General features: G+C 37.1%; 4 protein-coding genes across 4 annotated transcripts; 1 reads left to right on the forward strand and 3 right to left on the reverse strand.

Moving 5' to 3' along the window:
- The first annotated feature begins 1312 nt into the window (after positions 1 to 1312).
- Positions 1313 to 2783, forward strand: LOC108829480 (transcription termination factor MTERF2, chloroplastic). The gene is given in 2 exon segments (XM_057006822.1): positions 1313 to 1587; positions 1589 to 2783. Coding segments are annotated over 2 exon segments (1224 nt in total). The 5' UTR covers positions 1313 to 1404; the 3' UTR covers positions 2630 to 2783.
- A 1971-nt stretch (positions 2784 to 4754) lies between these two features.
- Positions 4755 to 7273, reverse strand: LOC108829477 (uncharacterized). Its single transcript, XM_018603126.2, has 2 exons — positions 5576 to 7273; positions 4755 to 5272 (listed from the first exon to the last, which is right to left on the reverse strand). The coding sequence occupies exons 1-2, from the start codon at positions 7073 to 7075 to the stop codon at positions 4922 to 4924; spliced, it is 1851 nt and encodes a 616-aa protein (XP_018458628.2). The 5' UTR covers positions 7076 to 7273; the 3' UTR covers positions 4755 to 4921.
- Positions 7274 to 8251: 978 nt separating this feature from the next.
- Positions 8252 to 10007, reverse strand: LOC108829479 (transcription termination factor MTERF4, chloroplastic). Its single transcript, XM_018603129.2, has 2 exons — positions 8639 to 10007; positions 8252 to 8460 (listed from the first exon to the last, which is right to left on the reverse strand). Exon 1 carries the CDS (start codon positions 9945 to 9947, stop codon positions 8658 to 8660), a length of 1290 nt encoding a protein of 429 aa, XP_018458631.2. The 5' UTR covers positions 9948 to 10007; the 3' UTR covers positions 8252 to 8460; positions 8639 to 8657.
- A 2916-nt stretch (positions 10008 to 12923) lies between these two features.
- LOC130510570 (uncharacterized) lies at positions 12924 to 15152 on the reverse strand. The gene has a single exon (XM_057007009.1). The coding sequence runs from the start codon at positions 14759 to 14761 to the stop codon at positions 13352 to 13354; it is 1410 nt and encodes a 469-aa protein (XP_056862989.1). The 5' UTR covers positions 14762 to 15152; the 3' UTR covers positions 12924 to 13351.

The raw sequence follows: 15152 nt of genomic DNA on the forward strand, positions 1-15152 counted from the left end.
AAGGGTTTGAGAGACTTACATGATTTTGGGTGTTTGGGGTAAAGATTTGGAGTTTGGGATGAGGAATCGCTGGAGTGGTGGCCAAAATCTCTGGAGTGGTCGCCAGATAAGAGAGAGAATAGGGAGAGATTTTAGAGAGAGAGGTGAAAATGAAGAAGGAATAAGAAGCGTTTTTATATAAAAAAAATCGACGGAATTTACCGACGATATTCCGACAAAACAGTGTTTGGGGTTTTTATATAAAAAAAATCGACGGAATTTACCGACGATATTCCGACGGAATTTACCGACGATATTCCAACGAAACAGTGTTTGGGGTTTGATAACAAGTTTCTATTGGTAAAATCCAATTCTTTGATAATAAATGGAGTATTTGTAAAAGGTTTAACTATAAGAATGTTTACATAACACAATTTTACAAAAAAATCATTTTTGTAGTGTAAGATTAGATTAATATGATTGTGTAAGTATATGATTGTTAATATGAAATTTAAGGAAAACAATGATATACATTTGTAAATATTTTTTATAGTTGTAAAATTTGAACGGTTGCGAACTAATATTATACTAAGTATTTAATATGTGTTATTTGCGTAGTAGTATCCAAATTTACATATTTTTTGATAATCCCATATAAAATTCAGTAATTGCTCAGAATTCCGTCTAACCTTTCCAATGACTTTCCGATGACTTCCTGACGGAACTGAAAACTTTGTCGAAAGTCCGTAGGAATAGTCCGAGAATTCCGACGAAACTTTTTTTCAAAAAATTTGAAACTCCAATTATTTATAAGCACAGAACAACTCCAATAACTAATAAAAACAACTCCATTTACGTCATTTCAATTGTTTTATTTATATCAATAAAGATGCTTGGTTTTCGTTTCAAATTTACGTCATTTCAAGTTGTTTTGACGAAATTGATGTTTTTACTTACTTATTTGTATTGTAAGTTACTATTTATGTAGATTTGTATTGGTTACATTTAGTACAAACGATATATTCAAAAACCGAAAGTCCATTTAAAACCTAAACCGATAGTATTTGAGGTTATACCAATACTAAAATAATTTACCAAATCCAATCCGAACCGAAGAGCACCCGAACTGATCCCGAACCAAAGTTTAAAATTATCTGAATGGGACTGGATTTCGGTAACCATGAAAAATCGAACCCGATTAAAACAAAAAAGACACCCGAATGGTACCTCGGTGCCCAGCCCTAGCGGAGACTTGCTTAGCAAAGAGTATAGGAGGTGGCTTTAGAAATATTTGGATAATGAGCCGTAAAGGCCCATTTGCATCATAAACCCTATTTCCAAGTAAACGGACGGATCTCACACACCGATCATTGAGTCATCTTGTCGAATAGAAACAGAGCTTCTCTTCTTCCTTCTCCCCCTCTCATGCATTCTCTGATACTCCATGGAATAAGGTTGGGCGAGTTGCAAAAATGGCGTCATTTGAGATTGGCAGTGAACCCTTTTCAAAATGAACCTCCTTTCTCTTCCACTAGTGCGAGCCCTGAAGCCTGTCGCAAAGGTAATAACTTTACAGTCTCTTACCTCGTTGATTCATTGGGTTTAACTTACCAAACTTGCAGAATCAATCGGCTCAGAAGCGAAAGGCAGAAACCCAGATTATGTTCTGAGTCTCTTTAAGAGTCATGGCTTCACAGATTCTCAGATCTCCACCATCGTTACAGAGTACCCACAAGTGCTAACTCTAGACGCTGAGAAATCAATTGCTCCCAAGCTCAAGTTGCTGCTTTCCAGAGGAGCTTCAACCTCCGAGCTCACTGAGATTGTCTCAAAAGTTCCTAGAATGTTGGGAAAGAAATCTATCAGCATATACTATGATTCTGTCAAATGCATCTTAGAAGCGGATAAGAGCTCCATTAATGACTCTTTCCCACATGGTACTAGTCTTGAGAACAAACTCAGAAACGTATCTGTTCTCAGAGGGTTAGGTATGCCTCAGAAGCTCTTAATCCCTTTGCTCATCTCCAAATCGCAGCCCATTTGCGGAAAAGAGAATTTCGATGCTTCTCTCAAGAAAGTTGTTGAGATGGGTTTTGATCCGACCACCTCAAAGTTTGTGGACGCTCTGCGTATGCTCTATCAAATGAGCGACAAGACGATTGAAGATAAGGTTGAAGTCTATAAAAGCTTAGGCTTCACTGAGGAAGATATATGGGAGATCTTCAGGAGCACTCCTACTTTCTTGAAAATCTCCAAGAACAAGATGTTGAACTCCTTGGAGACGTTTCTAGGGTTAGGGTTCAGCAGGGATGAGTTTGCGATGATAATCAAACGCTATCCTCCCTGCATCGAGTATTCTACGGAGTCGATTATAAAGAAGACTGAGTTTTTACTGAAGAAGATGAATTGGACGGTGAAGGCCGTTGCTTTGCACCCTCAGGTAGCTGGCTACAGCTTGGAGAAGAGGATTGTACCAAGGTGTAACGTTATCAAAGCTCTCATGTCTAAAGGGTTGATTGGGAATGAGCTTCCTCCGGTCTCCTCTGTTTTGTCGTGTACGGATGAGAAGTTTTTGAGCAAGTATGTGATGAAGCATGACGAGCTGGTGCCTGAGTTGATGGCTATCTATACCGGAGAAGTAGACCAGTGAGCAACAGTGAGCAACGTCAAGGTTTGTTCTAGTTTTAGATATTCCTGACTAGTGACTCCTAGTACCAATGATAAAAAGGGGAACAATAAGATGAGGTCTTAATTTTATGTATCCCATTTTGTGCTTTTGTAATCTCAATTTGACTTGGATTCAACCTGTTTCCTTCTAATATGCAATCTGACTGGCAAAATAATTTGAATCTTTAATGGTTAGCCTTAATTGCAGTAACAACATTGCTGAACCTGGAATCGTCCAACCCCATTATAAACTGATGAACACGTTCCTCCTCTCTCTCCTTTTCGTAAGTTGCTGCTGCAGAACAACTACACGCCGGAGGAGGTCTATAAGTCTGCAGTTCTTCCCACATCATCGCAAGCCGCCCGTAATAATCGATCACAGGCTGTTCATTCTGTCTGCAAGAAGCCAACTGCTCCATCAACTGATGAACACGCACCTTGTTCCCTACTTCAAACCTCTTCTTCAGATTTTCCCATAACTTGTGCGCTTCAGTGATAAAAGTCACCGTGAATCTTACTCTTGGTTCAATGGAAGATCTGATCCACCCCACAATCATGGAGTTCACGCTCAGCCACGCCTCGAGTTCTCCACTCTCTTCGCTAGGTTTAGCTAACGTGCCATCCACGAAACCCATCTTCTTCTTGGCTCTAAGAGCATTCTCCATCTCCATAGCCCACTCATTATAATTATCACCTTTCAACTGAACAGATGTAATCAAGGCGCCAGGATTATCAGAAGAAAACAACTCATATGGTGATGTCGACGAACCCATCGCTTCACCCTGTTTTACAACTTGTTTTGATTCTTCTCCACTCATAACATTAAACGTATTTTTGTAAATCTCAAGCAAATTTTACTCAGATTTTTGCTCTGATACCATATAAATTTATAGAACAGCTTAACTTTATTATTCACAATACGTAGGTATTTATACATGAGTATTAACCGACTTGGTTAATGATAACTATCACCTCTAAATACAGCATTAGCTCATATTTGTATATATCTCTAAACTATCTCATCTTTATCTCCTATAGCTGTCAATCTCTTCGGAGTTTTTATCTATTTTAGTTTCTATTGTTTCTAAATTTCATTGTTGTCATCAAAGAGGATGGATATTTCCCTATAACTACTGTATGTTTGAAGTTTAAGATGATGAAAATGATAGTTTGCACAAAAAAAAACATCTAGAGATACATATTACTTATTTTTTTGGGTTGCGTGTAGACCAAAAATGAATTATACTTCCAAGTTCTAAATTAAAGAAATTAGAAGAGAAGAATGCATGTACTTCTAATGTGTTGAGGACGATTTTGATATTAGAAAAATGAGTGCGGAAAATGGAGACTAAAATTAAGTTTGTTCTTTAGTTTTTCTTATTTTATAAAATATATTTTAATTTTTTTGTTATTTTGGTTTTTGTTGTTACCAGTGTTCAAACTTCAAATCTTTAGATTTATTAATTTGTTTAATGTGTTTTAGGATTTGTCTTTGGATGCACTTAACTTCCTCAAAGTTTGTTCGTTTCCGCCTTGCAAAGCAAACGTTGTTTTGGAATATCTAGGTATAAAGCATAAGATGTAGGTCTTGATTTAAGACATCTAAACGTGTCCCATTCCATGTGACATATATCTTCTGTTGCAATTTTGTATTTATAAGAAAAAAAAAATTATAAAAAAAAAACCTTCTTTCGACATAAATCCCATGAAAAATGTAAGTGTCACAAATCTACTAAAGCATGTCCCACGTTATTACCTTCACCTCCAAGTTTCCAAGACCCTCTAATAATGTACCAAGTCTTTCAGTTTAGCATACCAAGAATAAGATTTTGCGTCTTATGTAACCTAAAGCAGAACATTCATTATTGCTTTATCAAAAGTCATTAGTTTGAACTTTAGTACAGAATACCAAGGAATATATATTGTTTTGGTAGAAAAGTTAATTCAACGTCTGGTAAACCTAGGTTGGCCCATAAATAAAAGCATGACAATATAGCTGTTTTCTACGTCTTTTTTATTTACTTTAGTCAGTCTTGCATCCATATTAAGCGTTTGTTATTAAACTCTTTAAGACCATGACGAAGGAAAAAAAAAAGTAAAAAATGACGGTATTTGAATCTTATAGCCATTTCAGATTTTTAAAAAATGTAAAGTAAACAAAAAAGAAACTACATCCAGAGATAATTCCTCTATATTGACTACTTACTAATTTCAGAATATCAACAAGAAGAAGAACAACAACAAAAAGAAATACTAAAGATTATATCATCTTGTTTCATTTAGATCTCTTAGTAGACTTTGATCGCTTCATTTTACTATCGGACTTATTGTTATTCCTCATGCTAGTCCACTTATACCCAATAGGTATAGCAAATGGGTCGGGTGTTTGTTGATCCTCCTCCTCAATCCGCCTCTGTGAGCCTAATCCAGCGCGTCTCAGCCACGAAGATGGCCGTGAGGTTGAATTCCGAGCGTCTGCTTTTTCCTCCTCATCATCCCATTGGTCTGCGCAGGATAGGAATCTTGGACTTGAGAGCGGTGTGTAGAATCTCTCAGCCGGTGGAAGATCGACGAACTTGGTGAATGTGATCACAACTTTGACCGTCGGGACCACTGGAATCGACAACTGTGTCCCACCAGAAGATTTTGTTTATCACAAAACATAAAAAGGTTTAAAGCACAATTTCCCAAAATTAAAGATCTAAAATAGCAATAAAAAAAAAACAGCCTAGCTTTGGTTCCCCCTTAACCAATTCGTAATATACAGTATGTAACGACACCGTACGATTGACGTGGCAAAGTCATTAACGACTAACATGCTACCCAACAAAAGAGTGACACGTCATATAGTTGACTCGTTGAGTTTAACGGTCGTAATGTTTCCTAGCTTGGGAAGAGTAAGAAACGACATTTACGAGATTACCCTTACCTTGACTGGAAAAGTACCCGGCGGGAATTTGGTGGTGAGGAGCTCACGCATTCTCGCGACGGCTTTGACTTTGTTCGCTAAAATGTCTAGTAACGGAAGCAGCTCCTCCGTCTTTAACGGAAACTGTTCCGTTAACCAAACAGACGGATGCAAGCTCTTGACGAATTCCTTCTCTTTGATCTGAGGAGACGGAGAAGGATTCACCGGTGAAGGTACGGCCACTGATCTTCTCGGTGGCTGGAATTGCGGGGGTGGTGCGGCGGCGGCCGCTGAAGGTACGGCCACTGACCTTCTGGGAGGCTGGAACTGAGTTACTGATCTTCTTGGTGGTTGAAAGTGCGGTGGTGGTGCGGCGGAGGGATAGACGTCGACGCTTTTTCTGCCAACGGAAATCCAATCTCTGTCTTCGTTGACGAAGCTACTGTGCCGTCTCTGTGACCTTTGCGGTGCCAAGAAACTGGGATTCTCGGCAACTAGGAATCCATCGTCGTCTTCGTCTAGCTCTAGAGGTTGAACTTGCTCGCTCTCGCCGCCGTCGTTAACAATTTTGCGAGACCTGAAACTGAAAGTAACTTTCTGAATTTCATAAACCCTAGCTTTCCAATCTCCGACGCTTTCCATCTTCTCTTGGCGCCGCCAATTCATTCTCCCGACGAGCTCTGCTTTAGTAACATCCATCCCCGGACGGTACAAGCTAGACTGAGAACAGAATCCAGCGATATCGGAATCGCTAATCGGAGCTCCAGCACTCTCAAACGCGTCTAGGATCTTACGGTCGTCTCGATTGAGTACAAGCAACGATCCGGGGGAGATGTCGAGAGATTCGTCACCGTCACCGAGGAAAAGAAAGCTCTGATCGGCACGCTGGATTTTCAATCCGTCGAATCCAGCTAAGGTAGTGTCAGCGCGGAGGTTGCCGTCGCGTTTCCAGATCTTGTAGGTGTCAGAGGGAGCGATTTTTCCGACGAAAGGAATCACAGAGCTCTCGAAGTGGAATGAGATCTCCATGTAGAAATCTCTCATGCGACGGAGAACACCGATCAATCGTGGTAACCGCCTCCGCCACTTGCACCACGCTAGACGGTGGTGATGTCTCAGAAGCACTTTCATAATCTCAGAGTTCCGGCGACAGAACGCCTCCTGTAACGGATTCCACCCCGCTGCGTTGTGGAGAGAAATGTCAGCGCCTGCCGATGATATCGCCTTTGCTGCCAACAGGTCGTTGAGCCTAACCGCTAGATGGAGCGGCGTCTCGCGTGAGGGAACGTCGCGGCGGTCAAGGACGGCAGAGATCTGATCGGCGACTCGTTCTTGGCTCAGTGAGTCGGATTCGGTGCGGATCTGCTCTGGATCTCCGAGCTTTGGGACGGAAGAGAGAAGACGAGAGAGTGTAGCGTGATCTCCCAAAACGACGGCGTAGTGAACCGGACTGTGAGCGTAATCCTCTGGTTTGATAGAAGGTAGCTTGGCCGTTGCAGAAGCCGAAGAAGGACGAGCCATGGTCTCCGGCGAGCGTTACTGTGACAACCGCAAGGAGAACTGAAATAAAAAAGAAAAACTAACTCCTCAGAAAGTGAGTGACTCGACTTCGTCTTCTTCGATGGAAGCTGAAACGGATGTTGGTGGATGGAGAGTAATTTAATTAATTTATGTTATTCCTTCATTTATTTTGTTTTATTTAAAACTTTTTTAAAATGGGGTTTTTGTTGCTCTCTCTTTATTTGGGGAGGCGTGAGGAGGGGAGAGAGTCGTAATCAGGATATTTCTGGGCTTTTTGTCAGTACTCTTTTTCTTTTTTCTTTGTTTTCTTATTTGGGCTTTTTGTCTTTTGCTACAATTTGTTTTTGAATTTTCATATTTATTTGTTGAAATTTTGCACTTTAGTATATACAAAAGTACGTCTTATTATGACATGGTATAAAGCAAGGTACAATATAAATAGTATTTTGATGATAGTTTTGGAATATGTATGATTGATAATTAGTAAAAAGGTTCTTACTCGCTTAACAAAATGATATGAGAGGCCATACTTTGTTCGATGATAATGATCTTGTATATTACACAATAATTGATTTTGTTTCCAGATAGTGATGTTAATTTTTGTTTTCTTATGTCTGAGTTGATAAAATTAATAGTGTCTCTCTAATCATATATTTTCAATTTGAAATGACACAACAAGAACAGCAAGGTACGGAGCAAAGATAAAGAAAGAAAAGTGAGGAAAGAATCACTTTGTCGTGACCAAATGCAAATTAGCAACAGAGAATTTACATATAGACGATAGAAAAGACTTTGTTCCCTCTAACCGACCAACCAATCCGCTTGTTTATTTTATCGACCTTCATTAGTATACTGTTTTAGTGTTTTAACGTTTTTTCTTTTTGAACTCCCTGGTGTTTAACGTTTAAAACTAACCATGTTTCAAAAAAAATCATCTTAAAAACTTGAAACCAAAGTCTTGATCTGATATTACAACAGTAGCAGAAAAAGCGATATCGTTTATATGCAACTGATTCTGAGGTGATTAAAGCCTACGAATCAAAATTAAACATCACCATTCTACACACATTCAAACCTGGATTCCCATTTGCACTAGCAACAGATTAATATGGGCTACTTCGTTACCATTCAACTAAGTTTTGTTATCGAATCATAAACCAGCGTCTGCATACTATATGGAGTAGAGACATGTGTAATTTGATTACTGTCAAAACGAAATTTGAAGCTACATAACTTTATGGCATATGCAACAATGGTGATTGATTGCTCTACATTAACCAAAACAAGAAATGAAAATCACAAGCTTCTGAAACTTTCTTAGGTACCAAAGAGATCACCCTCAAACTTTTATGAGTAGTCAGTCCACACTTCTTCATTGTTTTAGGCTGTAAAGCAAAAAAAAAATTAGTATTCAATGGTGAGCCGAAAACAATGACCCTAGAGAAATAAGCCAAACGCCAAAAAGTAGCAAAGATATTATATCATCAAACCCTAGAGAAATAAGCTTCAGTCTGTATACATAGTGAGAATATTCAAGATCAAGACAATGTTCCATAAACTCACAAGAAAGTGTATGAAGAATCTAAGAGGCACGATAGATAGACATCAACTCAGCCACAAGCTCCTTGTCATCATCATGCTTCATCACATACTTGGTTAAGAAAGCTTCATCAGTAACCGCTAACACAGGGGACAATGGAGGGAGTTCACTTCCAAGCAGACCTTTAGACATGAGAGCTTTGATCACATAACACCTAGGGACAGTCCTCTTCTCCAAATTGTATCCAAATACCGCAGGGTTGGAAACTAGAGCCTTTAGTGACCAGTTCATCTCCTTCACAAGAAACTCAGTCTTCTTCTTCACCGACTCTGCAGATAACCCAATGCACTGAGGACAGTGCTTGACCATTGTCACAAACTCATCTCTGCTGAATCCTAGACCGATAAATGTCTCAAAGGAGTTCACTATATTCTTCTCCGAAAGCGCAAGAAACAACGGATTCTTCTTGAAAATCTCCCATACATCTACTGTACTAAACCCTAACTTTCTATAGAGATTAACCTTCTCTTCAGTTGTTTTGTGGCTCATTTGGTAAACAACGCACAAAGCTCTGACAAACTTAGAGGTGGTGGGATCGAAACCCATCCCAACAATTTTCTTGAGGGATTCTTGGAATCTTTCTTTTCCGGAGACGACATGGAAGTTGGAGGTGAGCAAGGAGAACAAGAACCTTTGAGGCACGCCCAATCGTCTCAGAGCCAACACGTTTCTGATGATGTTCTCCTGGCAGGTACCATGTGGCAAAGACATTTCGTAATTGGAGCACTTGTCTGCTTCGATGATGTCTTTGACGAAATCATAGTACCTGCCGACTGCTTTGTGCCATCTCATTCCCAAGATTCTCGGAACATTGGAAACAATCTCAGTGAGCTCAGAGGTTGAAGCTCCTTCTCTGGACTGCAGGAACTTGAGATTAGGAGCAAGGGTTTTCTCAGAGTCTAATGTGAGCAGTCGTGGGTAGTTTGTAATGACGGTGGAGATGTGAGAATCTGTGAAGCCATGACTCCTGAGAAGATTCAGAACAGAATCTGGATTGGCCTTGGCCTCAGAGCTGACTTTCCTCCAGATTGATTCAGCGAGTTTGGTGGTGAAACCCAATGAATCAACCAGGTAAGAGACTGTAAAGTTGTTACCTTTTCGACAAACTTGAAGAGAGCTCACATCAGAAGCAGAGGAGAAGGAGTGGGAAGGAGAAGATAATATAATTGGGGAAGCAGACTCATTTTGAAGAAGGTTCACTACAGATCTCAAGTGACGCCATTTCTGCAACTCAAGAGACTTTCTTCCATGGAGTATCTTCAGCGAGTACATGAGAAAAGGCGATACAGAGAAGAAGAGAAAAACGAATTAAACCCTAAGTTGCATAAGAAGAAATTATTATCTCCGATAAATATCTATTCTACTAATTCTTCAACATGTCCAATTGATTAAAGGTTGTGTCCAACGTAAAATATAATGCATCTAAATAATTATCTAGATATATTATGTAATTACCTTTATTAAAAAAATTGTAACTTCCACGTTTGTTTCCTAAATCTGTAACTTCCACCTATATGTTACGTAATATGCGGTTATTTTTTTCTTTTGGAATCCATCAGAATAAATTCAGTTCCAGTAATTATTATTATTCATAAAATAATTTTGTAATGCTTCTAAGATGTATGCATATTTTGTAAAGTCACCCTTTAATTCCAAAATATTAGTGGTTCACTACTTATTACAAACTGTGGACAACCTTACGTAGTTCAATAAATAAAAATTATATCATTTGGAAACAATAATATTGATACTTTACATTAATAAATATTATGTCCACTATAAAATTAATGGAAATGAACTGTGGTTTAATTAAGATAATATAATACAATTTAGATTCTGATCAACATTTCAAAGAGTGAGTATATTTTTTGTTTTACATTTTCTAGAAATTCAATTTTTATATTTGTATCTTTTTAATCATATTTGTGTAGAATATTTTTCTTAACTGATTAGTAAAAAGTTTTAATAATTTTATAAAATATCTAGACTATTAATAAGTCATTTTTCTAATTTAATAATATAGTTTATAAATATATCAGTATTAAAAAGTAATTTTTAAAAATTTAGTAATTTTTTAAAATTAAATTATTTATATTTCATTTCACATAAAATATAATTTAAACATTTTCTACAACAAATTAGAGTTACGCTATATAATTCAAATACAACTAGATTCTGATCCGCTCTTAAAAGGGCGGGTATATTTTTTGTTTTATATTTAAAAAAAAAATTATATTTGTGTGTTTTAATCGTATCTGTGTTTTTTTGTATAATATTTCTTCTAAATAGTTAATAGTTTTTAATCTATTTTATTAAATAGTTGGACCACACCTATATCAATAGATCATGTTCATGTTTTAAGATCCGCGGGTATAAGTTTTGTTATGTTTGGTAGGTCAATAGGTCATGTTCATATGTTCACCTATACCAATAGGAGATAAAAATACTTATGTTGGACATGACTTTTATCAATTAATAATTATCTAAATATCTAATTAAAACATTGAAATTAAATTTTAAATTTATAAAAAAATAACAATTTAAATAAAATTGAATTATATCAATCACCTATAGGTTCAACATGCACCCTCTGGTTTTAACGGTTTTTGTGGGTTTTATCAAAATTTTAGTTGATGAATATCTCTTGAAATCCAAACCGGATTACATATTGAATCACTAGATCTATAGATTTGAAAACATATCCGAATTTTCCTGTTTCAAAATAGACAAAATCTTTACGAATTTACATAATTTTTGTAAAATTATTAATGAAATTTTACATCATAAAATATATGGTGCTTTCAAGTGTGGGTCGAAAAATTGTTTATGTTATTAATATTTGAACACAAATATTTTAAGTTGTTGATGTTGTAATATTTATTATTAATAAATTAAGAAGTTTAATTATATGATGAGATTTTGGTTTAACTCTATTCAGAATTCAAATTTTTGTTTCAATTCATATTTTATGGGTTTTAGTTTGGGTTTGACTATCCGTTTAAATCATATAAAATTCTATAAACTAAAATATATAAATTTCAAATAAAAAATAAAAAGAACAAATCACATATAAATTTTGTAATACATGAACAAGTATCTAAATTTAACATAAAATTATTTATGTTTAAATCTTTGGTTAAAAACCCAATAAATGTGACATATTGGATCCATCTATATATTTCATTTATTTAAAAGACTATTATATCAAATTAAATTAGTAACAAACACAAATATGATTATAAAATAAATCAAATACAAACAAATAATTTTTTTTTAAAAAGATTAAAACAAAAAATATACCCGCCCGATCAAAATCTAGTTAGTAAATAGTTAAATACAAAGCGTAATACAGCTTTTGCGCTTCGAACTCGGGTTGTATCCGTAAGCTACAGTCTGGAGTTATTTTTTATATGTAAAAAACTTTTAAAACTATTTACAACGGCTCAGCTGTAAATATCAAACATTTTCAAACTTTTTGTTATGTTTTTCTGCTGGAGGTTAGAAAATCTTGATGACTAATTGCCAACAGTGCTTTCGAAACATTACACCTTGGCACACATCTTTTATTTGTTTCGGCAACCTCTCATGTGTTTCAGAGTTATGTGGCAGAGTTTGTTAATATCCCTTGGATGATATTCAAGATCAAAAACAATGTTCCATAAGCTTTACTAAGTTTATGAGAGGCCACACCAAGTAGACACCAACATCCTCAATTGAGAAGAGTCTCTCAAGGAATCAAAGATCATATACTCTAATTAACTAACGCTTTACATGATCAATCCAAAATACTTGATAAACCTTAAGAAGATCTATGAGGCACGATCTCTGGTGAAGATAGCCATCACTTTCGCGATCTGAAACTAAGTCTTCCTGTCCTCTCTCGTTCTCTGATCTTGATCGTCTCGGTCTCTCTCGTGTGTCACCCTCTCTCAGATTGAATTTGACCATTATCTACACCAACTGTAAAATGTATTGTTTCACTTATTACTGATAGCAACTGGGCTGAAACCCTGGGATTTCTTCTTTTGCAGATATTTGGACCAGAGAAGATACAAAGTAGGCTGGACCAACAAACGTGAAAGTAAACCCAGTTCGAGTTATGCCCGAATCTAAACCCACACGGATCCATTCCAACAACTCTTCCCAATATCTCTAATCTTCGACAGTTTAGAACACAGGATAGCAATCTAAGAGGAAGTATTCCTCCGAGTTTTGGAAAACGAAGAGATTTGCAAGGTTTGTCTTTTCTTGGTAACTATTTGGGAAGTCATTTGTTTGGAGATCTTGAATTTCTTGATGCTTTGACTGACTAATTGCACCCAGCTGCAACCGATAGATTTAGGTGCAAATTTGCTTGGAGTTGACTTGTCTAAGTCTAAATTTATTCGCGGGATATAACTTAGAAACATGATATACACCTTAGATATACCTCTAAACGTACATGTAACTTAGGATCTCATATCTCCAAAAACACAATCAAACGAAGAAAATGAAAAGAGACTTGTTGCCACTTGCTAGATATACCTCAAAAAATATGGATCAAACGTGTGTTTGGTTACTTTGATATATGATAATGAAACAACAACCAAAAGCATTACATTATTCAGTTAAATAATATTGATAGCTTAAACTGTTTTTAGAAATCATATCACTCCTTGACACAAGCCTTTAAATATCTATGAAGCAGAAGAATCGCTGGTGAAGATAGCCATTAACTCAGCCACAAGCTCCTTGTCATCATGATTCCTCACAAACCTGTTTAAAAATTCATCATCAGTACATACCAAGACAGATTCCTTATCAGGTAGTATGCTTTCTCTGTCTCCCAGCAACCCTTTCAACATGAGCTCTTTCAGAAGGTTACACCTCGGTACAATCCTCTTCTCCATGCTAACTCCAAGTACCTGAGGAAACAAAACCACACCCCTTAATGACCATTTCATCTTCCTCAGCATAATTTTATTCTTCTTCTTCACCAGAAACCTCGTCCTTTTCTTCACCCTCTCTGGAGATATGCTAAGACATTGAGGGAAGCGCTTGACTATCATCGAAAACTGATTAATGTCAAATCCAAGGCCAAAAAATGTTTTAAGGGAGTTGCATATCTTCTGCCTCGAATAACCAATGCATTCCGGAAACTTCTTGAACACTGAGAGGATCTCTTCTTCTTTTAGTCCACATTTATTCAAGACTTTGAACGTCTGAGTTATATTGTCCTCTGAGATTCTAAGACAGATAGGATACTTCAGAAACATTTCCCACACATCTCTTGTATAAAACCCTAACTTCCTGTAGACATTGACTTTCTCTTCTATCTCTTTGTCGCTCAACCATTGAACAGCCCCCAGAGCTTGAACAAACTGTGCGCTTGTCGGATCAAAACCCATGTCAATAACCTTCTTGAGGGTTTCTTTAAATTTTCCATCTCCGCAGACAAGTTTATGGTCCGAGACGAGCAAAGGGTTTAGCAACCTCTGAGGAACTCCAAGTTCTCTCAAAACAGATGCGTTCCTGATTTTGTTCTGCTGCAAACCATGAGGCAGTGAATGACATAACTTTTCGAATTTGGAACTCTTACCAGATTTGATGGTCTCTTTGACAACATCATAGTATCTGCTTATAGTTTTGTCCCCTTTCATTCCCAAGAGTTTAGGAACTTTTGAGATAGTCTCGATGAGCTGATCAGAGCTTGAACCTCCTTCCATTGACTTGAGCACCTGAAGCTTAGGACCAAGACATTTCTCAGCATCTAGCATAAGCAACCGTGGATAGTTCGTGACCATGCTGGAGATCTGAGAATCTGTGAACCCATAACTTCTAAAGAGACTCAGGACAGAATCAGGATTACCCTTGTCCCTGAAGCTGGCTTTCTTTGAGATTGATTCTGCGAGTGTTGCAGTTAAACCCAACGAATCAACGAGGTAACAGAAAGTGAAAACCTGTCCTTTTGGACCATCTCTAGCACTACTAGCAGCATAAGAAGAAAAGGAACTGGGGAAAGAAAATGCATTTTGCACTGAAACTCTCAAGTTATGCCACTTGTGTAGCTCTAGGGACCTTCTTCCATTGAGTATCAGGGAATACATGTTGAAACTCTATGTGATTTTAATCAAGAATATGGAAGGATTAAGTCTCGAACGTACTACTAGCGCAAGCAAAATGATTGAAGCGTCGTCTGACTTTTCAAGGAACCAGGGTTTAGGGTTTAGGCGCAAAAGCAAAACCCTTTTTTTTTTCCTCTGCTTCCGATTCTTCATTTCTTCGGTTAACTACTAGAGATATTTAAATGTCTACGTTGGTTTACTTTGGTTAATTACTCTTCTTTCGAACATTTTCGGTTAACTATTTAAATTGGTTCTCATCAATTTGATTCCAGATATGTAAACTGTTTGAACTTTGATCTCGATCGAGAAAGGGAATATATTGCGTTTTAATTGCCGCAACATAATATTCATTTTATGGTTTCCAAAGCATTCT

Source organism: Raphanus sativus, chromosome 4 (genome assembly GCF_000801105.2).
Source record: "Raphanus sativus cultivar WK10039 chromosome 4, ASM80110v3, whole genome shotgun sequence".
Classification (NCBI taxonomy): Eukaryota; Viridiplantae; Streptophyta; class Magnoliopsida; order Brassicales; family Brassicaceae; genus Raphanus; species Raphanus sativus.